General features: G+C 40.0%; 3 protein-coding genes across 4 annotated transcripts in view; 1 reads left to right on the forward strand and 2 right to left on the reverse strand.

Annotated features, from left to right (window-relative positions):
* The window catches only part of melk (maternal embryonic leucine zipper kinase), a 153,651-nt gene that overhangs the window by 77,578 nt on the left and 49,055 nt on the right, over window positions 1–27,018 (reverse strand). The gene's annotated exons all lie outside the window — the stretch shown is intronic.
* The window catches only part of LOC103035206 (thymosin beta-b), a 133,152-nt gene that overhangs the window by 52,939 nt on the left and 53,195 nt on the right, over window positions 1–27,018 (reverse strand). The gene's annotated exons all lie outside the window — the stretch shown is intronic.
* rnf38 (ring finger protein 38) overlaps window positions 1–27,018 on the forward strand; it is a 45,135-nt gene that overhangs the window by 13,081 nt on the left and 5,036 nt on the right. Inside the window, exons 3-9 of the mRNA XM_022681752.2 lie at window positions 13,353–13,414; window positions 22,301–22,494; window positions 23,225–23,492; window positions 23,687–23,866; window positions 25,251–25,418; window positions 26,276–26,437; window positions 26,607–26,710. Coding sequence (XP_022537473.2) covers window positions 13,353–13,414; window positions 22,301–22,494; window positions 23,225–23,492; window positions 23,687–23,866; window positions 25,251–25,418; window positions 26,276–26,437; window positions 26,607–26,710 — 1,138 coding nt within the window. The remainder of the gene's footprint in view (window positions 1–13,352; window positions 13,415–22,300; window positions 22,495–23,224; window positions 23,493–23,686; window positions 23,867–25,250; window positions 25,419–26,275; window positions 26,438–26,606; window positions 26,711–27,018) is intronic.

Raw genomic sequence — 27,018 nt, forward strand, 5'->3', positions numbered from 1 at the left:
AAGCAATTTTTTTGCGGAGCGGTAACGAGACAGAAACGCGGGAGCGTGGAAGAGTGGGTTTAAAAATCAGTCTCGCGCAGACCTCTATTATACATGATAAAAAAAAATGCAGGCTCTTCGAAACTGATTTATATAATAAAACGTAAGGGGTAATGTGGCAACAGTAGGGGCTAAATCGGTTACAAAAGCCTGGCCTACAAAAATGATGTTTGAACGAATTTCCTCTTATCTAATATAATTTAAAATGGTTTAAAAATATAAAATAATTTCTAAGCAAACGAAATATTTAATATTGAGCTTATAGCCCAAGTGCAAAAATACAAAATCAGTAATACGGCTATGCCCTGCACAATGCTTAAACCGAAATAGACCAAGTACAATAACGTCATTAACAATGACTTTCCTCTACTCTAATATAATTTAACATGGTTTAAAAATATAAAATAATTTCTAAACAAACGAAATATTTAATATTGAGCTTATAGCCCAAGTGCAAAAATACAAAATCAGTAATATGCCCTGCACAATCCTTTAACCGAAATAGACCAAGTACAGTTTACAATGACTGTCCTCTAATATAATTAACAATGTTTAAGAATATAAAATACTTCCTGAACAAACGTTTTTTTTTGTTTGTTTTTTTAAGCAAATAGCCTAAGTGTGAAAACACAAACAGCAATTTACTGGGCTGGCTTGCGCAGCGGAGAAACCGTGCAGCAGCAGCCTCCTAGCCTGCTTACGCAGCGGATAAGCCGCGTGTGGGGCAGCAGAAATTCCGGGATGAAAACACAAAGAAATCTGAGCTAAAAACACAGAAAAAATATGGGGGATAAAAACACCAAAAATCCGGGGTGAATATGTCTCGTCGGTCAGAGCAAATTGAACATTTTTCAGTGGATTAAAGGGGCCGTGATTTGCTTTTTTTTATTTTTTTTTACCTCTTTTTTTAAAAACGAATATTCGAATATTCGCTTCGAATCAGTGCCGAATATCCGGAGCTCAAAAAACGCTATTCGGGCCAGCCCTAGAGGTTAGAAGTAGTTAGTTGGGTTGTTAGAGGTGTTAGGAGAGTAAGTGCTCTTTGAAGAGCTCTGTCTTCAGTAGTTTATTAAAGATAACAAGAGATTCTCCTGATCTGGTAGTGGAAGGTAGTTTGTTCCACCATTGGGGAACTCTGTATGAGAACAGTCTGGATTGCTTTGTGTGAATGTTTGTTTGGTAAAGCGAGGCGATGTTCATTGGAGGAGCGCAGCGGCCTGGAGGTAGCGAAAGCCTTCAGGAGTGATCAGTGTAGGTAGGAAGGAGCTGTTCTGTCATCACCTTGTAGGCGATTGTAAGAGCTTTGAATTTGATATGAGCATCAACTGGTAGCCAATGGAGCTCAATCGAGAGTCGTTGTGTTGTTGAGACTTCTACACTTCACTAAACGACTGGTTGTTCTAAAATCGTGAGTCGTTGAGTTGTTGTTTAGGCTTTTAAACTACACGCATGACTGGTTGTGCTAAAAACGGGAGTCATTGAGTTGTTGAGACTTATACACTACACGACTGATTGTGCTGAAATTGTGAGTTGTTGAGGTGTTGAAACTTTCGCACTACATGACTGATCGGTGAAACCGGGTGATGAATAACGTGATTTTTCACAATGGAAAATGGCAGACTGACCTGGCTCCTCTCCAAAAACGCCATACCAGAATCTCTAAAATGTATAAATGTACATTCACTTAATGAATAATGAATGACCAATTGGTTTAATTTTTAAGTTCACAACATACATTTCCACACTGCAAACACAAATAGAAATAAATAAAACACAAAATAGACATAAATACCACAAGTAATATCGAGGAATATTAAGCAAAAATGGTGATTTTTGGATAATGGACTGGCAGCCAATCAGAACAAATCTCATTTCCATGTTTCCATGTCTCGAAGGCACAGTGGCACAAGCAACCTGTTAAGTTTTAAGGCTTAAAGAGCTTAAAATAAGTTTTTTTCCCCAAAGGGGGATGGCTCTGTAACTTTAGCATATGCTGCTTCTGCTTCTCTTACTCCATTTCTGCTCCTCTCTAGGGCTTCGTATATGCAGCGTGTCGCTGCTGCCACCACCGCCGCTGTTCTGGGATCAGGTGTCTCCCTGTCTATACTGATCACACAGACTAAAACTGGAAAGATGACCCAGAAACAGCCGTTTTATTCTGAGAGGAAGCCCTGATCCGGCTTGTGTTTCTTTACACCTGGTTCTCGTCCAGGGCTGTTTTTGTAAAAGGCAGTGCGGGAGAAATTTACAGTCCACTCAGGTCCGGCGAGTCCACCGAATGTGACCACAGCAAGGTCGCCTTCTCAAAACATGACAGATTATTTATGCCGAGTTTCCAGTTTATCCTGAACCTACCCCTCATTGGCCGTTTTGTCAGAAACACCTGCCCTATAGGTGCGCTTTTGAAGGTTTACAGTTACAGGCTGTGGCCCATCTGTTGCTGCACAATTCATCAGCTCCCTCCCCCACCAGGAACCAGATATTTCATGGGTGGTGGTCCAGCATAGAGAGCACAGCATAGAGAGCAGGGCGAGCAGGCTGCTGTAGAAAAAGTTGTTTATTGTTCTATAAAACGCTGTTGAAATGAAGGTTAATGGATGAACGATATTTTGGTGTTCAGACCTTTAGTGCTGTTGTAGCACTGGCTTTAGAGTTGGAATTGATGCGTCTTTAAACAGAATAAGGCTGTATACAGTGGCTCCCTACTCTGAAAACCCTAAGTAAAATCAAGTGCAATCAATTCAGAGCCTAGAGAAGTAAATTCATTAGTTAATATTCATTAGTCCAGCTGTGTGTGATTTAGTCTCAGTATAAATATAAACACCTCTTCTGTTCTGTGATGGAATACTGGTGAACAAACAGCCCATGAAGACCAAGGACCTCACCAGACAAGTTAGGGAAAAAAAAAAGTTGTGGAAAATTTTTAAAGAAAGCTTTGAGTATCCAAGGAGCACTGTTCAATCCACTTTTTCCACTTTCCAAAAATAGAAAAAGCATTCTACGACTGTAAACCTACCAAGATATGGCCGTCCACCCAAACTGACAGATTGAGCAAGGAGAGCACTGGTCGGAGAAGCAGCCAAAAAGTCCATGGTCATTCTGGAGGAGCTGCAGAGATCCATAGGACAACTATAAGTCGTGGACTCCACAAATCTGGCCAAAGTTGAACTTTTTGGCCTAAATGCAAAACCTTTTTCCCTTCTAGTCGATGCTTGACTGCCCAAATGCATCCTCTCCAGAGCGTCCAGTTCTATTTACAAAGCTTCATCTGGAACGTTTGCACTTGCCAATTGCATGTTTTGTAGATTTTGCAGATGAGTGCAAAACTTTGGTGCTTGTTTAACTTCCAGTACATAATTTCTGGAGTTTATTCTAGGGAATATCTAATACAACACATGATGAATTCGAACTTTCATTGTAGTGTCTTCTTCATAATGTTTGAAAGGGAAAATTTGGACTGATCTCACTAAACTCTGCTCAGCCCAGTCCCCTCCTACACTCACTCACTCACTCACTCACTGAGTTCTCGCTTTCTCCCAGACACACACACACACACTCCCGAGGCTGACACACACACACACATGCGCTCCCACACTCCTCCATTTTCATAACAAAAGAGGCTATTTGTTTTGGCCGCTTTTGTCCGTCTCCAGGCAACCTCTGAAGCAGTTCCGTTTTTGGGGGATCTGCTGACCACTCTGTTGCTGGAGGTAAACGAACCAGTGGGCCGCACCGCACCGGCCGGACACACTCTTTAAAAGGCCTTAAAGGACCATCAGTCCTGCTGACCAAAAACACCAAAGAGCGCTTCATTCTTTTAGCTTTCAACAGCAGATCTCAGACTGTCAGTATGATTGGACTTGAATCGTGAATATAGCGTGAAGATTTGGTTTTCTGGAAAGAATTGGGACGGTTTTGAGGTTTCTTTATTCAAAAGCTTTATAACTATGGGTGGAAAATGGTTAATGTATGTAAATTACATTGCAAGTGGCAATCCTCAGAGGTCCAAGTGCTGAGTAGCATTATGGAACCATTATGTGGATTACCAGAGACAAGTCTTGTTTGTAGTGGATGTTTGGTTTCAATAGAAGCTTTTTTTTTTAGGTCAGGACTCAATTTAACTTAATTTGACAGAAGATACACCTGTACGTTAGTAGTAGTAGTAGAAGTTCTAGCTTTTCTCCCCAGTTTCAGAAAATAGCCATTCCATCTATCCCACCCACTCATTAGGACTCACCTATTACTAGCCAAGCCCCCGAAATGTTGCGGATGTAACATTACCGATTAGCCAGCAGTTATCTCTCGGAGGAAAGCAGCCAGTCGTGCGCTCTCGGACTCTGGCTACTGATGGCAAGCAGCACGACCTGGATTCAAACCAACCAATTCTCAGGTCATAGTGACTGACAGTGCCTTAGTCCACTTAGGACCACTCCCAAGAGCCCCAGAACGGATGGCAACTGCATTATCATACGTTAGATCATCTTTTTATCAGCCACCCAGTTAGTCTGGTTCTGTTTATTAACAAACCCAAACCCAACAGCCCTTCACTTCTCCATCAGTCTCTTTCTTTTCCTCCTGCTATGCTCTTTTCTTCTATCTCTCTTGCTTCCTCTTTCCCCACCGTGTTCTGTTTTTTATTTATATTATGCTTCGTTCGGTTACGGTTATGCAAACGACTGTGGTGCAGTGATGAGGTTCCCCTTATGTGTTTGATTGAGTGGCTTGGTCAGGTCTGTAGAAAAAAACAGAATCAACAAACATGCTAACGTGGGTAAAACCTTTTTTTTTTTTTTTTTTTTTTTTTTTTTTAAAGACGTTCACCTTTATGCTTTCTTAGCCGCAACAATGCTGTGCATTAGAGGAACTCTGTTAGCATAAAAAAGGTAAAAATGAGAATCAGAGGCCCAGCTAGTAACTGACCTGCATACCATAGCTTTATATAATAGCAACAAAGCCTTTTAATATTATTAGTTAAATCAAAGCACATAGACAGTAAAGCTGGACCTTTCCCTAATGCTGTAGTAGTTATAGTAATGACTTTTGGGGGGGGAAATAGTATTAGTTGAGGTAGTAGTAGTTGTATTTGTAGCAGTAGAAGTAGCCCTTTTGGGAGCAGCAGTAGTATTAGTTGTATTGGTGGCAGCAGTAGTAGTTGTTCTATTAGTGGCAGGAATAGTTGTTTTGGTGGCAGCAGTAGTTTCTCTGGTGGCAACAGTAGTTTCTTTGGTGGCAGCAGTAGTAGCAGTTGTGTTTGCAGCAGTAGTAGTAGCTCTGTTGACAGCAGCGGTTGTAGAAGTTGTATTGGTGGCAGCAGCAGATGTTTCACTGTGGCAGCAGTAGTTTCACTGGTGGCAGCAGCAGATGTTCCACTGTGGCAGCAGTAGTTTCACTGGTGGCAGCAGCAGATGTTCCACTGTGGCAGCAGTAGTTTCACTGGTGGCAGCAGTAGTAGTAGTTGTATTAGCAGCAGCAGTAGTTTTTACTGGTGGCAGCAGTAATAGTTGTATTAGCAGCAGCAGTAGTTTCACTGGTGGCAGTAGTAGTAGTATTAGCAGCAGCGGTAGCACTGGTAGCAGTAGTAGTAGCAGTATCAGTAGCAGCAGTAGTAGTAGTAGTAGTAGTAGTAGTAGTAGTAGTTTTGGTTGCAGCAGAGTAGCACTGTTGGCAGCAGCTGTAGTATTAGTTGTATTGGTAGCAGCATAAGGAGTAGTTATATTAGCAGCAGCAGTAGTTACACTGGTGGCAGCAGAAGTTTCAATGGTGGCAGCAGAAGTTTCACTGGTGGCAGCAGCAGCTCTGGCATTGGTGTACTCCAGTGCTGATATAATTGAGTATAATGCTGTACTGTTATTTTCAGCTGTCTGAAATTGACGATGGTGTAAATGTGTTAATTTGTAAGTTACTGCAGTGATTGTGGTGTAAATGCTGCTCGTGATTAAGGAGAATCTTATCTTTTTTTATGACTTCCTTAAGAAATGAGAGCGGGAAATGAGGAGAGAAGCGAGGTAGAAGGGGAAAGAAGGGAGTGAGGGGTTGAGAAGGGAGGGAGGGAAGGAGTGTGGAGGATGGGAGGGGCGATGGTGGAGGGAGGGAGGGAGGGAGAGAGAGGGAGGAAATGGATGGAAATAGCTGATGTGCTCTGAAGCTCAGAGAGAAATCAATAATGGTCAAGAGAGGAAACCTCTCTCTCTCTCTCTCTCTCTCTCTCTCTCTCGCTCTTTCGCACTCCCTCTTTCTCTTGTGTGTCTGTGGGGAAATATGGCAGGGCAGGTTTTGGGAGAATTGTCTCGTTTTTATCTCAGTAAAGCTCTCTTGTCGTTCTCAGCTGTGCTGTGTGTGGACAGTTGATGTCCGAGGCGTTCTGATTTTTTCGCGTCCCTCTGCGACCGCAACGCCAAACCATTTACATTTCAGACGCCGTCTCCTCATGAGAGAACCGCGGCTATCACAGTCAGAATTTTCAGTATGCTAACATGCTCAGAGACCCTGGGTTGTTTGTGATCCATTATATATGTCGCTAAATTATCGTTAACTACCGCTAATTCATAATTCATTGCAGCAGTTAATATTCTGAAAGAGCCTGTCAATAGCAAACAGTGTATAAAGCTGCTTATTGAATGTCAGCCTATTATGACATATAATTTGTTTTTATTAATAACAAAATTGTTGCATCATTTATTTATTTATTGTTGAGGTTTTAACATTCAAAATAGTTGTTGCACTCAGAGACTGTAAAAAAGATGGACGCCGTGTCTCCGTTTCCATTCATTCAATGAAAATGAAGCCATAATCTTCCGCCATGTTTGCGATCCTGACACCCGATTCTGCGCAGTAGAGACCAGAGGAGGGAGAAAGACTGTGGAGAGACAGCCAACTCATTTGAATAACCCCGCCCCTGAGGGCTGCCTCAAGGTCACAGGCTGCAGAGCGGAGCGGAGCTGAACTGACAGTCCGTTATTGGTCCCGCCCATAACCAGCCCTTTTACAATAACCACACCTTTTTTGAATAGAGCCGAATAAAGTTTTAAAAATGAATTCTGTGGGGATATAAAAATTTGACAATATAAGCAGAGGTTACACTAGCTGCTGCATTTAAATAAAGGAGGTAGAATTACAGTATATTGGTAAAAAAAACGTGATTGAAAGTTGTCTGTTTTGCAATTGAAACCTATGGGGATGGGAGAGGTTACACAGCTTTCTGCAGCCGAACAGCAGGGGGCGCCTGACCTGTGGTGGCTTCAATTTTGAGAGACTATGCTATCAACAGGAGGTGTCAACTTTTTTGTGAATGTGACCTCTCTCTCTCTCTCTCTCTCTCTCTCTCTCTCACTCAGTCTTTCACTCTCTCTCTCTCATATGCTGTCTTTGTGACTCACAAACTCCATTTCTCTCTCTCACTTAATCTCACACTTTTCATTCTTCACAATAGGGGTGGGCGATATGGCTCTAAAATAATATCACGATATTTCATGGTATTTTCATAACGATACTTTTGGCGATATGACAAAACACTAAATTAGAAAAATTATTTTAAATTTTATTGTTGCATTCCATATGATATGGCTAACTGAGATATTTTAAAAATTAATTTGATCCGATTTGTAACAGTCGTCAATAATCCAGAAAGTCATGATACTTGTAATGCACTCCAAATATCTCCATATATCCATATTAAAGTAAAATAAATGATACTGGACAGATATAGACTGTCTCTAGTAGATATATAATGGCAAATGAGAAAAACAAGAAAAAACAGTAAAAAAAAATAAGAACCCTGATGTGATAATTAGGTAATTAGGGGTGGGTGATATGGCACGATATTTTAGGGTATAATATCGTTCATATATAGATATAATATATATGTAAAATATATATAATATATTTTTTTTTGTAGATATATTTTGGCGATATTTTCACGTACGATACGATATGGCACACCCCTACTTCACAATCTCTTTCCTCTTTAGCTCTCACACACTTTCTCTCACTCTCCCTGTCCTCATTTGCACTCTGCTTTTTTGCCGTGACTTGTATACTGTTGCACCCTCTCTTTCGCACTCATTCGCACACTCTCACTCTCTCTCTCTTTCTCTCTTTCTCATGCACTCGCTCACTCTTTCCCCAACTTTGTTTCACGCTTTCTCCTTTCAATCTCCCTCTTTAATTCTTTGCCTGTCATCTGGCTCTCGCGCCATACTGTCCTGCTCTCCTTTACTCTCTCTCGCTCTCCACTCTCACTTTCATTTTGGCTCCATTTCTCTCACTCCATACAATCCTTCTCATTTGGTCACTTTCTCCCTCTCCTTTCTCTGCTCTCTTCTATCACTAACTTTTTTTTAACTTTGCTCTCTCTTACACTTGTTCTCTCTTTCACTGTTATTCTTTCGCTCTCTCCTTTTTCCCCTTTCTCTTTCAGTTTCTCCCATCTCTCATCTTCACCCACACTCTTCCACTCATTTTCTCTATTTGACTCTTTTGCGCTCTCTTCAGTCTGATAGGCTCACTTTTTTTTTATACACGCTAGTCTCTCTCTTTCTCGCTCTCTCTCTCTCTCTCTCTTTCTCTCTCTCTCTCTCTCTCTCTCTCTCTCTCTCTCTGCCTCACCCCTCTTCCTCTCTGTGTCCTTTCATGTCCATTAGTATTACATAACCTAAGTGTGTTTGGGGGGGGATGTGTTTACAGAGATATTTTAAACCAAAAGCTGTGTGTGTGTTCCACATATGGATTTGGAGGCTTTGTGTTTCAGATTTGTGAGTGTGTGATGGCACTAATCCGATATTGGTATCAGGCTGATAACAGTATGAATTTCTGCTGGGTTCTTACGGTACAAAAATAATATATTTTTTTGGGGGGGGGGGGGGGAAATAATGTTGGGCAAGAAGGCCTGGCTCACAGTTGACCTTCCACTCAGTCATTCTTGACAGAATTTCATTTAGAAACCCCAAGCCTGAAGATATATCCCAGCTTGTTCTCTATAACAGCACTTACTGTAGTCCGGGGCAGCTCTAGCAGAACAGTAATGGCTTGAACTTACTCATAGTAAAGGTGGACTTCTATGGCAGTGCAACAGTTCCCTCACATGCTTTTGCTTTTAAAACTCTGCTCAGCTTCAGCTACCTTAGAGTCTTTTTTTGTATTTGTCACCTCATATTTCATAAACTTGCACAATTTCGCACAATTCTGTTGAAACCCCCAGTGTTGTATGGCTTTGTGATTGAACTGTTGTTATTCCAAGATGCTTGGGGTAGCTCTAACATAAGATTAAAATGGCACAAAGTTATCTATGGCAAAGGTGAAATAAATACAATGTTTCCTCAGTTCTCTGAGAGTTTTGATACTCTGTACTACTGACTATTGATTGATATTTGATTGATATTTGATTTTTGAGTTTTCAGTGCTTTTCTTTGGATTTAGTGAGTTGCTAAAAAAACTGAAAGTGAATTACTGGTTCGCGCTGGAACTTTTATTCTATTAAATCTTATTGAATAAAATGTAATTGGAGCTTGACACATTTTATGTTATGCTACGTTATAATATCGTTATGCTACGTGATATCACCAACATATTTGAATATCGGGGATGATATTATACCTTAAAATTTCGTGCCATATCACCCACCCCTAATCACATCAGACTACTATTTTTGCTTTTTTTTTTTTTTTTTTTTTTTTGCTTTTTTTGTTTTTAGTAATAGAAAAATTCACACTGTTCTCATTCCTCATTATATATCTACTAGAGACAGATTATATCTGCCCAGTATCATTTATTTTACTCTAATCTTGGATATATGGAGAAATTCAGAGTGCATTATTAGTATCATAACATTCTGGATAATTGACTGTTTCAAATCTGATAAAATTCTTGTATTTTTTTAATATCTCAGTGCCATATCATATATCATAGGCAATAATAAAATGTAATTTCCATTTTTTTTTTTTAATTCTGTGTTTTTTTTTTTTTTTTTTATCACCAAGAGTAACGTGACCGCGAGAATACCATGAAATATCGTGTTATTATTTTAGGTCCATATCGCCCACCCCTGTGCTACGTAATGCTGTTTGTTTGTGTGTGAGAGAGAGAACAGGCTGCAGGGTTCAGATCGCTCTGCTGAGAAGAAATATTACAGATCAAGCTCACATTTGTCTTACTGGCTGAGTACTACAGAGGATCATGTAATTAGTAACAGCCACACACACACACGCACACACACACACACACACACACACACACACACACACACACACACACAGAGAATGAGAGCCTCGTCTTAAATTCCCTCTCTGTCTCCTGCATTTCCCAGTGTCCCAGTCTTTTGGCAGCAAGAAAATTAACGGAGTATTGGCGACTTAAAAGCTTTTTTTTCCCCCCCTTGTGGAACACACAGACACACACATACACACTCATCCCTGTCCTTGGATGTGAAGGTTTCGGAGCATCCAAGGGTAACCCTCCTCCTCGTCCTCCTCCTGCTCTTCCTCCTCCTGTCATCTGACGAAATACTAGCCCAAGCACATGAAAGACGCAAACAAACAACGGCAAAAACGAAAAAAAAACAACAACAGAAGAACAGAAAAACAATAAACAAAAAAAACCAAAAGCTTTCGGAATGTCACGAGGAGGCTCCTCTAATCTGGGATTAATGTATTTACTCTCTCTCTCTTTCTTTCTCTCTCCGTAACAACAGTGATGTCACAGGCAGGACAGTGGACACTGATGCTTATGATGATGGTGGTGATGATGATGTTGATAGTGGTGGTGATGTTAATGATGCAACTGCAATAACAGCAGCAGCCACCCCCCCCTGATTATTAATTATAAAAGGAACCTCAGATAAACACCATTACACTTAATGCCGAATGATCCAACTGTCCAGCCGCTCCAGAGGGATTTACTGTCATGATAACATCGCCTCCCGTCCGCCAGCGCTAAACCCAGCAGATGCTGCGGCGAGATCTCGCTCTTGTTTACGCTTTCATGGGTAAATCAGTTATTTAAAAGTTTGCGAAGATCCAGAAACCTGTGTGTGACTAAACTGTGATTGTCTTTAGCTTTTGGCTAATAAGTTAAGTTGGGGATGATGTAGCATTTCACTACTAGAGGTAGACATTGGTTTCTGACTGGCGGTTTTAGCTTGAGGCTAATATTTGCTAGTGTGTTTGTTTAGCATGTGGCTAACTTTAGTTTGTTGCTAGTTTGTGTTTAATTGAGACAAACTCTTCAGCTTTGGGTTAACATACTAGCTAGACATGCTAGAGTAATTTAAGACTGGCATGTTAAAAAGTGTTTACTAGGGGGGGTCACGATTTCGATATTTCATCGAAATCGATCGGAATTATGTCATGGTCTCAAGCATCGAAGTCAAAAAGAGGATGTATGTGTACATTATCATCTTTTTAAAGAAACTTGAAAATATAACTAACAGTTGTTTTGTCTAGCCTCAAATATGTTAATAGTTTTGGTACCTTAAGGGGCATCTTTCTCTCAGATAAAGTTAATAATATATCTTTGTTACAGAAAAAGTCTTAAAGTCTTATTTTTCATGTTTAACTGTTATAGTAGGATAGAGTTCAGTTTGTTAAGGCTCTAATTGTTCTATTATTTTGTACATGACTCTTCCTGTATTTTTTTATTATTTATTTTGTTATGTTGCACATTGTTGACCATTAGTGCCTAATGTGGTGTATTACAGATCACTTGTATCACTTTGCATCACTTATATCAAGCCCACCTTTTGAATAAGATATTGTAAATTTGATGAATCAAACCAATGACTGACCATAGACTAATCTAAAACTCTGCTGTAAAAAAATTGAATCGAGGATTTGTCACAATTATGTTTGTTTATTTATTTAAATTTCTTCACAGAAATATTACATGAACAATTTATAAACATTTCTAAACTAACTCTGCGTTGAGAGACCTTGTTTTCCGTCTCGTTTGGCCAGATTTTGTGATGCTGTTTTTATTTTTATTTTGCCGTGTACATGCGTAGGCCGAGGGCCTGGCAAAGGATACATCAGTTGCGTCCTTCATTTCTCGGCTGTATACAAAGGGCTCCTTCACTTAATGGCCGAGAAACGCTGTCTACCTTGGCTTCCGTGTAGTTTTTGAACATAGCTTCTGTATTCAGTCATGGCTAACTAGGACTGGGCTATATGGATTAAAAACTATATCTCAATATTTTTTCTGAATTGCGATTATACAATATATATCTCTTTTTTTTTTTTCCATCTCATAAGGTAATATCAAAAAGATACTTTTGAGACAAAGCTACTTGTTCCAAATTTTATATTGGTACTTTTATAATTCAGTGCCGTATCCTGTATATTAGAGTAGCCTCAACAACTGAAAGTCATTTCAAATTATACGATGGATGGATGGATGGATGGATGGATGCGGGGCTAGGTAAAGCTGTACAGGGAGACAGCAGGAGAAGGACATGGGCTTGGGAAGGACATGAGCTTTTATTTAACTAGCATCGGACTCGTGTTAAGGGATCCCAATAGTGGTCAATTTTTTTTCAGAATGCTGCATCTCTGGCTGGATGTGCAGCAAGAAATTTAACTAACCTCTCCTTTAACCGCTAACGGCTTCAGTGCTAACACTAGGCTACAGCTAATAGCTAGGCAGTGGCTTAATGTTATCAAGAGGGCTGAGGAACGGATGGCATAGAAAATGTGTTCTTTTAAAAGGTGTTCAAAGCATTTTTACAGCCTAGCTTTTAAAGGGCAACTACATTACATTACATTACATTACATTTGGCAGACGCTTTTGTCCAAAGCGACTTACAATATTGAAGTGCAAATAATAGAAGAGGTTAAGTACAAAAATAATAGAAGTTAAAAATAAAACATCTTTAGATAGGGCCTTAAGGAGGTCAGAGGGAAATAATGGGATAGAGGAGTAGAGAAGAGGAAGAAGGAGATGAGGTTAGAACTAGTAGTAGTAGTTTTGGAGGGGAACTGGGTGATGTATGGGTTTAGGGAAGGGGCAGGAGGGGAGCTGATTGGGCTGAGCAGTGTGCCTCAGTGTAATGACGGCAAGACGCAGATAGTTATGTACATACACATTAATAAGGGAATATACATGTCTATCTCATGGAATCTGAGATTGTGATTATTTTAAATGATATGTATGTTATGATTTATTTTGTGTTTGTGGTTAATTAAATGAAATAAAGCCTGCAGAATGTAGCAGTTTAATAATAATAATAATGCTGGTATTTTGCCTGTAAACTCTAGTGTGTATATGTGTTTGTGTTGTATCTATTTGTAATAAACGAGTGTGTGTTCTCTCTCTCTGTCTCTGTGCAGGAGCGATGGGAGGAGTGTATCACTACCATTCGGAGCCGGCCTGCGCCGATGCCACTGATAAGGTGAGGCTGTGTTTGTGTCTGCTCTCCAGCCTGGCTTTACCTCTTAATTTCATTCCTTTCCCTCACATCTCTCCATCTGCTGCTCTCGCTCTGCTAAAACCTCGCTCAGCGGAGGGGGCGGGGTTTATATAACCTGTTATTGATGCATTTCTTAACTTATTTACATGCAATTACATGTTTACGTAATGACTTTGATTTACATACGTGCACACTGATTAGGTTAGACATTGTAACCACTCGCAGATGAAGCGAGTGACTGTGCACCTTCAAAAGGACAAACGATCAGAACTGATGAGCTCCGTTTTCATCATGTGGACAGCCTGGTACAAGTGCATCGTATTCCTGTGAGAGATGGTGAAGCAAGACGTTCAGTCTATAGTGGACTTAGCTCAAAACATACAGGAATTAACCCTCTAAATCCCAATAATTACCAGCAGATTCGTTTGTGGCACATACTCAATCTTTTATAGTAATTACTGGAATCATTTACTGCAAATGTTTAGTCATTTGCAGTGGGTATCATTTAAAGCAGATAGTAAATCATTAATAGCAGATTCTGAATAGTTTTATAGCAAATAATTAGTAGTTTCTAACAGATGCTAATGTGTTTATAACAAATAACAATAATTTATAGCGGAGACAGAACTGTTGTAAAGCAGATCCTACTGTGTTTTAAAGCAGATTACTGAATTATTTACAATATATACTGAATCATTTTAGCGCAGATACAGAGCAGTTTATAGCAGATTCTGATGTGTTTGTAGCAAATGAATACAGTATAGATACAGTATTGTTTATAGTAAAAACATTTATTTCTAGCAGATACAAATTAATATTTTATACTATAAACAGAACCATTAATTGCAGGTACTTAATTGCTTATAAATGAGTCAGTATCTACTGTAAATGATTCAGTATCATTTGTAGCAGATACTGAATCATTTATAGGCAGATACAGCATTGTTTACAGCATGTACTGAATTATAGACAGCACGTTCTGAATCTTTTATAGTATGTATTGAGTCATTTATAGTCAATGCAAAATCATATATAGCAGATACTGAATCATTTACACTGTGTACTGAATCATTTGTAATCAATGCAGAATCATCGGTAGCAGATACTGAATCATTTACACTGTGAACTGAATCATTTGTAATCGATGCAGAATCATCGGTAGCAGATACTGAATCATTTACACTGTGTACTGAATCATTGGTAGTCGAGGCAGAATCATCGGTAGCAGATACTGAATCATTTACACTGTGTACTGAATCATTGGTAGTCGAGGCAGAATCATCGGTAGCAAATACTAAATAATTTACACTGTGTACTGAATCATTTGTATTCAATGCAGAATCATTGGTAGCAGATACTGAATCAATCTAGCAAATTCTTAATCATATCGATTATCGATTTAAATATATAGTGAATCATTAATAACATTGTTTAGATATCCGAAAGGAATCATTTATATCCTATTCTGAAGCATAATGCTGAATTATATGTAGTTATTACTGAATAATGTATGCAGATAATAAATCACTCACAGCAGAAATCATCAAAATCATTTATTGCAAATGCTAAATAAAATGTTTTTAAACGTAAAATGCGGTATAAACCTAGGGTTTACAGATCTGTGGAGGCTGGGCAGGTGGTCTTAATGTTTTGGCATGTACAGTGGGAGGTGTTTGAGGCTGTAATGTGTGTGCTTTTTGTTTTTGTTGGATTATGTTTTGTAGGATTCGCTCGAGTGCGCAAGTTTAGCATCGACTCCAGGCTCCAGCGCTCTGGTGATTATTATATGTGTGTGTGTGTGTCTGTGTGCGCGTGCGCACATACCTCCCAGCCTTCCACTTACTCCAGTGTTTATAATCGGAGGAAGAAGGAGGGCGAGTTTACGTTCATGCGCCGTGATTGGCTGACGCTGGGCCACAGGGGGTGTGGCCAAGATTTCCGGAGAGGAAAAGGGGGGAAAAAAAATGCGGAAGGAGAAAGAGAGGAAGAAAGACAATGTGCAGAGGGAGTGAGGGAGTGTGTGTGTGAAGAGAGAATAAGAAGGGGTGAGAGAAGGAAAGGAGGGAGTGTGAAAGGTGGAGAGAAAGGAGGGAGGGAGAGAGAGAGAGGAAAGGGAAGGTGGGAAGGTGAGATGAGGGAGAGGAGGCGTTAATGATTTCACCTCCAGCTGTGGGGCGAGGTGGGTGAGAGCGAGAGAAGAGGGGAGAAAGAGAACAGTGACAGAGGAGAGGAGAAGAGGAGTGTGTGGAAAAAGGGAAAAGAGTGCTGCTTGGATCATCTGGAAATAGCTTTTCTTGAACACCACATTATTACGAGTAGATGCTTAAACATGTATCATTAATATACCTATCAAACAAAGCAATATGACTGCCTCTAACTGGTACAAGTGAGTGGATCAGATACAGCAGTGCTGCGTCATGCAGCCGTCTGTCAGTGGTACTGGCACAATCAGGATGACCGCAGTTTGTAAACTATTTAGTGTCCACTATGAATTATTTGGCATCTACCAAGCTACTAAGAATTATACAGTATCCACTGTTTAATTCTCTGTATCCACATTGTTTAAGACATGTTCGCTATTATTTAATTTGTTTGTACTATGGCGTATTGGGGATCCACTGTGAATTATTCAGTAGCTACTATGAATTGTTTTGTATCTACTATGAACTATATACTATTTTATATATTATATACTATCAATAGGTATATAGGTTTCATTTTTATTTTTGCAGTTACAGAACCTTGTAGGTCTGGATTTTTTTTTATCATAGGGACACTTAAACATTGATAAACAGAAAAAAAAACAAATTGTATGATTTTTTTCTAAATAATTAAATTGAATTTAAACGCATAAATATACATAAGTATTTGATACAATAAAAAAACAAAACTAAACATAATATTTGATACAGAAACTTTGTTTGCAATTATGGTTTCCTGTAGTTTTTTCAAGTTTCGGGCTGTTGCCGGGCAACATTATGTTTCAGCTGCCTCCAAAGATTTTCTGTTGTTGGATTTTGATTTGAAGACTTAATTAGGCCCCTCAAGCTCCCGGAAATGCTTCTTACTGAGCCACTCTTTAGTTTCCCTGGCTGTGCGTTTCGTGCTTTGGGTCATTGTCATGCTGGAAGACCCAGCCAAGACCTATCTTCAGTTTTCTTTGCCAAAATCTTGCAATAAATGACCCCATCCATCCTTCCTTCAGTACGGTGCAGTGTGGTTGTCCTGTCGTCTGTGCAAAAAAAAAAAAAAAAAGCACCGACACAGAGTGTGATGTTTCCACCCCCATGCTTCACAGCAGTTGGGCCCACAGATATGCCGTTAGGGTTTAAAGGGTTAAGAGAAATGACTGCGTCCATCAGTGGGACGTGAGCAGCTTGTCCTGTCTAAAGCTCCACTGCGACCGTTGGAAGAATACAGCATCCATCTGCAGATTCTAGCAGAAATAGTGTGTTTTGGTGGGGTGGGGAGGGCATGATCCTCTTGTGATTTGATGGACACACACACACACACACGCATGAACTCAGACTCGCACACGCAGACACTCTGTCCTAATTTTGTCTGCTGTGCCCCTCACCCACCCAAACACAGACTGGCGGCCCCATCAATGTTTTATACTAATGGACCTGTCTGACCATGTTGGAACATGCGTGTGTGTGTGTACGCACGTGCACATGTGCGTGCATGTGTGTGTGAGAGAAGGCTGTGTGTGTGTGTGTGTGTGTGTGTGTGTGTGTGTGTGTGTGTGTGTGTGTGTGTGTGTGTGTGTGTGTGTGTGTGTGTGTGTGTGTGTTTGTGTGTGTGTGTGTGTGCGCGCGCGCCCTCCGGCTGTGTTCCAGGCTCTGTCCTCTGTTCGTAGTTCATCATCCTCAGAGCTCCCAAATCTGCTCCACTACCCTCCCCAACCCCACCCCACCCTCCATGCTGTCCCCAGGGGCTACGCTTCTTTATTCCTCCATTTCTTTGTCATTCTCTGCCTTTCTTTCTCTCTCTCTTTCTCCTCTTTCTCTTTTTATTTCCATGTGTGTGTTTGTAACATCTACGCTTTGGGGACACCTGATTTATTGTTTATTCATCATTGACTCAGTTCCATGCATTAACATTAAGGCGATGCAGAATGGGGACATGGATTTAAACGTATGATATTGGCACCAGAATCTAACCTCATTATCTCTGTATGCCTCTAAAATTGAGAATTCATCAGTCTAGGCCACATTAATTCAGTCTTTAAAGGAGAACTCTGGTGTAAATTGGACTTTTGGTGTAGTAAAACATGATTAAGAGTACTAACCTTTGTTGAATCGCCCACCTTCCTTCTTCCTTTAGCTTTCTGAGATCCAGTGTTATTTTTGCAGTTTGTTCAAACATGCTTTAGAACGAATGATATGGGGCATATTTTGCCCCTGCAGATAAATCGCTTTTTACACAGTTATACAGGCTCTAAGTAGCATTACAATTCATTGGTAGAATCCGGAGAGCCCTGACATTTAAAATGAGGCATTAAAAGCTTTAAAACTGCATAAGAACTTTATTAAAAACCACTGTTTACAACATATCCTAGTGCTGCCATTTTAAAGTAAAGATAACCAATTATAACTTAAAAAGAGGTTTTAATAAGCTTTTTGTTCACTTTTAAAGCTATTAATTCCACGTTTTACAAGCCAAAGCTCTCCGGATTCTACCAACAAGGTGCGGAGCTACTTTCAGCCTGGATAATGATGCAAAAAGTGATTTATCTGCAGGGGCAAAATATGCCCTATATCATGCCTTGCTAATAATACAGTGCCCTATTGGATCGTACGCAATAATGCAAAATCACTACAAAACAGATGTTCTTGAAAGCTATGTTTTTGAACACTAAATATGCTTTACTATACAAACTCAGGGTCTTGAAGTTTGTTTGAAGGAAAATACAAAATAAACAAAAAAAAAAAATAAACGTTTGTCTATCTGTTTCTACTTAATGTATGAAACTTATGTTTTACACTAAATAGACTTTTAATATTTATTTTCATGCAGTAATATATTCACCCTCCACGCTGTCCCGAGGGGCTACGGTTCTTTATTCCTCCATTTCTTTGTCATTCTCTGCCTTTCTTTCTCTCTCTCTTTCTCCTCTTTCTCTTTTTATGTTTCCATGTGTCTGTTTTTTGGTTTTGTTTGTAACATCTACGCTTTGGGTACACCTGATTTATTGAAAGTAATACAAAAAAAATCATTATTCTTATATATTGCTATAAATATCGTTGTTAATTAGTATCGCCCACCTCTACCTGCAAGTGGTGTAGAAGGCTAGTTAAAGACTAATGAGGTGTAGTAGATGTGTAGGTCTTGGATCTTACTCCACACTTGTTTCCTGTTAGTGATAAGATACACATACCCTCTTCTCTCTCTTACACACACACACACACACACACACACTCCCTGGGGTTAGTGGCTGCTCCCTCTCTCTCTACACTCTGTGGCTTAACACTTTACTGTGTGTGAGATCACTTTACCACCCACAATGCAGGAGTGTGTGTTTAATCAGTGTGTTATACACACGTGTGTGTGTGTGTGTGCACGTGTGTGGTGGGAGTGTGTAAGTGTGGCGTTCTTAGTCGTGCCTCATTTACGTGAAAGTGTCATGTATTTTTTTTTTCTTCTTCTCCTTCTTCTTCGTGTGTGTGTGTGTGTGTGTGTCACATGTTAGCATTTTTTTCATTGCTGTCATAAACCCACCCACACCCTCTTCACAGGCATTTGAAACTGAGTAAGAGACAGTGTGATGCCATATACTGTGTGTGTGTGTGTGTGTGTGTGTGTGTTGTTGGCTTCCCTCCAATTAATAGTAAAGATATTCTGTAGGGCCTTACATTAGCGTGCCAAAAGTCATGGGATACCAGCAGTATGTGAATTGATTGTATTATCTCAGAGGAAGGATGGAAGGATCTTGGGAATGCCTGCAGCTGTGTACGTTTTGAGGTGTTATCTTGTGAGTGAGGGGAAAAGCAACATGAATTTGGAATAGTAGCTGGAGTGATGGATGTATAGGATATTTGGCTAGAATAGTCCATGTAAACAGATAAGCACATCCACATTCAAAGCAAGAAAACCCACATGCATATACATCATACATATTTATATACATATATGTGAGTACAGTGTTTTTTTTTTTTTTTACTTCCATGGGGCATGGCAAAAGTCATGGGACACTTACGGTGCTGTGTTGCCCTATACAGATTTGTTTAGTTTTTTTTGTTTTTATCATACTTTATATTTTTAAAATTTTAATATCAAACAAAGATAACCTGAGTAAATATAAAAAGCAGCAGATAATTTCAAATAACTGGCAATGAGTCTTTCTCATCTCTGTGGAGAAATGTTGTTCCACTCTTCTTTACGGAATTGATTTAATTCTGACACATTGGAGGGTTTCCAGCATAAACGTCCTGTTTAAGATCATCCACAGCATCTCAATCAGACTTTGACTAAACCTCTCCAAAACCTTTATTTATTTATTTATTTATTTATTTATTTATTTATTTTTTTAGCCATTCAGAGGTGAACTTGTTTGTGTTTTGGGTCATTGTCCTGCTGCAGAACCCAAGTACTCCCGAGCTTGATGTCACAAACAAATGGCCAGATATTCTCCTTCAGGATTTTCTGGTAGAGAGCAAAATCATGCTTCCATCTTTTACAGCAAGGCCATCATACTACCACCACCATGTTTTTCGTTCAGTATGACGTTCTTTTTTTATTTTTTTTTATTGTGTGTTCACACACCTTCCAAAAAAGTTCCACTTTAGTTGCATCAGTCCTGCAGTTTTTTTAACCTTGTTTTGGTTCTTTTGTGACCTTCTGGATGAGTTGTTCATGCCCTTTTGAAGTAATTTTAGTAGGTTGGTCACTTCCTGTGGTCCACTGGAGTCCCAAAGCTTTAGAAAAGACTTTGTAACCTGTAAATGTGAGACCCCACATGCTGCTGCCGTGGTGTAAAAGTGTGTGTGTGTGTGTGCTTGCGTGTATATTAGTCAGACCCTGCTGAGATAAGTGTCTGGGTCTGGCCCCACCTTCCTGACTAATACTAGCACGCAAAATGTGGCGTTCTTCTGAAGACAGTCCTCCTGAGTTTGTGTGTGTTATGTATGCGTGTGTCTGTGTGTGTGTTCATATGTCAGTGTGTGTGTGTGTGTGTGTGTGTGTGAGAGAGTCTGGTTGAGAAAGCTCCACCGTGTGAGTCAACAGTTTCCCGTAAAAAAGGCTTCAGAGCAGATGAAGCAGATGATAAGATTGGATCACACTGTGTGTTCACGACTGTTACAACGTACAGGATGTCGTAAATGCACGTGTGTCATCACTAATACGTACAGGAATAGAATGTACAGAATTGTACAGGAATAGAATGGAAGAGTAGAACCGATAGAACCGGAAATGTTCTAGTTCTCAGTATACTCTCGTATCTCAGGGTTTTGAATGTTTTGTCTTGTTTTGTCTTGTCTTTCCTGTAAAACGACCACGTTTTGTTAGAGCAGTGACTCTCTCTCTAACACAGCCAGAATCTCCCTTGTCTGCTGTGTGTATCCGTATCTGTATCTGTGTGTGTGCTTCTGCTTTAGCTGCTTGTGTGGGAGTTCAGAAGCCCCTCCCCCACCAGGGTTTCCTCACACTTACAGGAACTGACCTCACTCTTGCCCCAGGCAGCAGCAGCAGAAGGCGTGATGTCGTCAGAGGAAATGCCTTTAATGCGGTCAGGCACAATAGACTGACTGTACTAAAACTGAATGGTAACAAACATAAGCGCTCTCTGTTATACGCTGGATGGACAAAAGTATTGGGACGCCTGTTCATTATATAAAATGGAGTGTATTCTGCTTTTCTTTTTTCTTTTTTTAAATCTGACTTTGATGTGTTTGTGTCTCTCTGTTATGTAAATGGTAGGGGTGTGCCATATCATATTGTATTGTACTCGTTCATATCTCCAACATTTTTGAATATCGTAAACGATATCATACCCTGAAATATCGTAATTATCACATTAGGGTACAATTTTATTGCTGTTTTTTAGCTAAATTTCACACTGATCTCGTTTCTATTATATATATTAGTATATATATTAGTATTAGCATTATTAGTATCATAACATTCTGAATCATTGACTTCTGTTACAAATCTAATACAATTATTGTATTTTTTTAATATATCAGTAAGGCGTTTACATATCATTGTATACAGTAATCAAATTAAATTTTCATTTTGTTTTTGTTTTCAGTCTTTTGTTATATCCCCAAGATTATCGTTATTGCAAAAATGCCATGCAATATCGTGAAATTATTATTTTAGTGCCATATCGCCCTAGTTAATGGAGTTTAACATGCCATAGCTCTCATAAGAAATGGCTACAGCATGTCTCCCCCATTCCACCCCTCCAAAGACACCAAGCTCACTCGGGTTGCCAGGCTGAGGACACCGAACCTCTTTTAAGTTACTTATATAGGGGATTTTGCAACAAATGTATTAAAGTTGTCACAAAAAATAGCTTTACACAGATCGAGTCTTACAAGTAAACACCACAGTGATGATGCCAACAGTGGCAGGAGATACCTCCCTCACGATAAGAGGAAGAAACCTTAGGAGGAACCAAGACTCACAAGCACAAACAAATACTAGAACAAAAGGACAAACAAATACTAGAACAAAAGGATCTGTACAAATGCAGAAACGTACTATGAATTATCAGTGTTAGTAGGTACTGGGCACATGCTCAGTGCAGACAGTTTAGGCATCCATATGATTAATGGATCAACGCATGGTTCTAACCATGTCCTTTCTCTCTCTGTCTCTCTCTGTCTGTCTGTCTCTCGTTCTATTTTAATTTTCCGCTGTTAGACGGAGGACTCCCCGAGTCCGAAACGCCAGCGTCTGTCCCAGCAGTCTGTACTGGAGCTCACCTCAGCCCCTCCCTCCACACCTTCTCCACCAATCAGACCGTGGGAGCTGCCGCCGAGTCGAAGACCGCACCCCTACCCTCACACACCCTACCACTCAGAACGCTGTCACACGCCTGCACGACACAGACGCAGGTATGAGACGCTAACGTGGATTGACGTTTTTGTTTGTTTGACTGTTTATCCCAATAAATCACTCAAAATTAATTAAAATGATAGACTGATGCGTTGATATTTTTTTAGAATACTGAGAATTTTATCAATCATTTATAGTGTTTAATTGGCATTGCCGTTTTCTTTCGCACTATAAGGCACCCCTGATTATAAGGCGCAGTTAAATAAACATCTGTTTTTATACATAAGGTGCGCTGGATTATAAGGCGCATTATGTGACACTAGTAAGGAACAGGGGTGTCGCCATATTTTCCTTCTAATTCAGCAGGTCTTGCAGCTGCAAGGTGGTGCTCGCCCAAATAGTTTTTTTTTCCCAGATTATTTACAGTAAGCTTAGATATCCAGATTTACTTTAAGGCTGGGTGCAGCAGCATTAGCATTGGAGGCTAATCTTGCTAGCCGCCCGACAGAGCTACACGGAAGAACCCTGAGTGTTCTGATAAGCAAGGGGGATATTATAGCTAGCGGTTCGTCCAGTGTAGCTTTTTTAAACACAGTTAATGCGCAGACTGTTGTCTAGACTACTGATATACTCCCTTCTGAAAGATGAAAAAGCTAGCGCTTAGCGGCTAATGCTAATACCGCTCCAGCCTTGGTACTGGAGAACTAAACTGAAATGATCATATTAAGAGCGATGTCGATGATTATGATTAAGATTTGGTTCCCCCCCACCCCTCTTTCCTCACCACAGCCCTCCAGCTCGTCGGCAAAGGGGACGCCGCGATCGTATGACTCGACTCCACCCACCTCACCCTCCCCACCACGGCTCGCCGGGCGGCGGTCAGGACGAAAACTACCGCCACCCTCACCACCCACACTCCCTCCATCCGTACGGCCAGGCGCCCCCTCACCCTCCAACCGGCCTGGACGAGCCCCGCGCCTTCCACCCCCCCACACTGTCCCCACGGCTGCTGCACCCACAGCAACAGGGCACCATGGTGATGGACCTCCATGAGCAGGTAAGAAGGACTGCAGTGGATGAATGACGTGATGTGATTAACGCTAATGATAAATCCATGAACCTTTTTTAATATGTCAATCCAAACATGTACAGGTACGCTGGTGTGTCTCTGCCGGCAGCAGCTGCTGCTGCACTCATCCTTACTATGTACTGTGTTCCATCTGCTGAGTGCTTGCTCGTGTTTGTGTTCAGCTCCCTCAGGGAACAGTCCCGGTATCGTATACTGTTTCTCCGGTGCCGCCCCACGGCCTCCCCCCACCGCTCTGCACAGGACAGCATCTCCCAGCATGCTCCTCTCAACAGCAGGTGCCTGCCTGCTCCGTCGTCTTCAGCGGCCAGCAACACTATCCAGTCTGCAGCGTCCCCCCTCCGGTGTGTATACGCATTAATGTGTGTGTGTTTATTAGTGTGTCTTTATTATGAGGATCTGCTGCCCCCTTGTGGTGGCTAGAATGGAATTGTAATTGTGTATATGTGGCTTAATTTATTAGCTTCAAATAAAGGTTAAAGTTTTATTAAGTAGAACAGTTTTAAACATGGAAATAAAAAGAAAAACACTAAAAAATAGTTTGGACTATTTTGTAAGAAAAAAGGCGAATAATAATATTTAAGCAAATAATAATCATATATTGGGCATTTCTGCCTTTCTGGAGAAATCAGTTATTAGTTAAAAAGTAAAAAAAAGTGCACAAGGTTAACGCTCTACTGCATGAATTGTATTTTTCAGGAATAAAAAATATACATTTTAAAACATATCCAATATAATTTGCTTATTAAAAGAATGTATATAAATATTGAAAATTTAAGAATCGAAGAATTAAATTCTGATACCACTGATAGCTGTATAAAATGCAGAACAGAGAAGGGAACCCTGTTTTACAATGTGGAATTGCAAACGTGCAACAATTTTGGGAAAAATATTTACTATAAAAAATTTTGGAAGCTTGGGAGTTCCGCTGGATATAATTAGTAAATGTACATTTAGATTTTGACTTTTAAAAGCAAGCTGATAAATCGAATCAAAGGTTTTGCAATGAAAGCAGAGAACTGAAGTACATATATATGTATATATACAATATAAACAGCCAAATGTACCTCTTTACATAGATTTGGCATGTAATCTAATGGTGAAAACAAAAAAAAATGTTTTGTTGCTTAACTGCAAAACGCAAATCATTTCAGGGTGGTACATCAGATGACCTTAGAAAATTTAATTCATGGACAAAATACTAATTAATTAAATGTAACGTTTTTACCTTTTTAATTTTCACATCTTGAAGTTTGTTTGTACTTGGTGTTTAACCTGGTAGATAACACAAACTATTATGAATGGTGAAGTTCCACAGGGTTCAGTTGTAGGGCCTATGAAACTGTAAAGAACTGAAGCGTAAGCTATGCAAGTTTATGCTTCAGTTCTTTACAGTATCGTAGGCCCTACAACTGAACCCTGTGGAACTTCACAATTCACAGTAGTCTCTGTATTAGTAATAATACAAGCATAATAATGACTCTGTAGTCCAATACATTTTCACCCACACCTGTTATTTCCCTCTGTCTCAAGCTTTCTGATATATCTTAGTAGGCATACTGCATTCACAAGAAACAATAATCAATCTTTTGCAGATTCCAAAGTGTGTAAAACCTACACTACAGGTTTATTTAGAATTATTTTTGTTCATGAATGCACTTGGACAAAATGGAAAAAATATTGTATCTTGTCTCTCTTTCTCTCTCTCTCCCTCTCTCTCTCTCTCAGATGTTACCTGCGTGCTCAGTGCAGCACTTGCCAGTTCCGTACGCATTTCCGTCTCTTCTCTCCAGTGATCCCGCGTTTCTACTTCATCCTCCACACCTCTCGCATCACCCACCCCATCTGCCCCCGCCCGGACAGTTCCTGCCCTTCCAGACTCAACAGTCCCGATCGGTACGTACACTAACACACACACACACACACACACACACAGAGAGAGAGAGAGTAGAAGTAACACCTTCGAGTAGGACATATATATAATCTAAGAACACCTAATGATTGGTGTTGGTGTGATGCTGTGCTACACCAATAAGAGTCCTCGGGCAAGACTCCTAACACTACATTGGCCCAACTCTGTAATAGGAATAAAGATAATTGTAAGTCGCTCTGGATAAGAGCGTCAGCTAAATGCCCTGTTATGTAATGTAATGTAATGCATAAACAGCAATAAAAATTAATCGCCATTATCGTCTAGCAACATGGAATAATAAAGCAACCACAGTGTTGCGATTCCTTAGCAACCACCTTGAGTACCACAGCAACCATCTGGAGTATCTCAGCAACCCCCTACTAACTTTATGCTGTTCTTTAGCATACACAGAGAAGCTCAATTACAGATTTACACTGCATTCCAAGTGGTTGCTAAGGTCTTCCTAAGCAACTGCTATGGTATTCCAGGTAGTTGCTATACAGGTACTAGTTTTTAGGCTTTCATTTCCCAGTGGATTGTCTGATCTTGTATTTCAAACTCTAGTAGTTAAAAAAAAAAAAAAAAATATATATATATATATATATATATATATATATATATATATATATATATATATATATATATATATATATATATATATATATATATACATACATACATACATACATACATACATATATATATATATATACATACACACACACACACACACTTAATTTCCCTGTACCTTTAAGATACTCTGTTCTATTTCTACATTTCTACAAGATGCGCTGTTGTGTTAATTTGTGTATTTTCTGTGTTTTTGTGTGTGTGTTTTCAGCCACTACAAAGGATTGAGAATGAAGTGGAGCTGCTAGGGGATCATCTTTCTGTGGCGGGCAGCTTTAATTACCCCCACTCGGGCCACCCCAGCCCCTTGCCACCCTCCACCCCGCTGCAGTTCCTCTCTCATGAACCCCTGCCCCAGGAGCTCTTTGGAGTGGTGAGTAGACTACATTACCCATAATACATCACTCACAGATGCAACACACAGGCTTTGATTGGTCCTATTAAAGTATTGGACATTACCAGATGTATTCTTGGTCTTTCCCACTGGGACATTTCTGATAAAGATTTCTGATTGTTTTCCCTCTTTCTTTTTTTTTCGAAAGCCGTATCCTCACTTCATGCCTCGGCGAATCACAGGCCGGCGTTATCGCTCACAGCAAGCTGTGCCCCCGCCCCCGTATCACCCCAGCCTGCTGCCCTACTTCCTGTGAGTTTATGCACACAAACACACCGACAGAATACACAAGTCTTACTTTGTTATATGTGTATTGTCTAGAATGTTCAGGATTTCTACACTTATGCACTGAATTCATGTCATGTTTATTAACTTAATCTTGATTCAGGGTTCGTACAGTCATGAAAAACCTGGAAAAGTCATAAAATTAAAAAAAAAAAATAGCAGTTTCTAGGCCTAGAAAAGTTTTGGAAAAGTAAAAACACCTGGAAAGTTTTGGAAAAGTCATAAAATATTTGGTCTGCAAATCTTTGTAATTTCAGTTTATCGATGGAGAAGAA

This window comes from Astyanax mexicanus, chromosome 25 (genome assembly GCF_023375975.1).
Source record: "Astyanax mexicanus isolate ESR-SI-001 chromosome 25, AstMex3_surface, whole genome shotgun sequence".
In the NCBI taxonomy this organism is placed as follows: Eukaryota; Metazoa; Chordata; class Actinopteri; order Characiformes; family Acestrorhamphidae; genus Astyanax; species Astyanax mexicanus.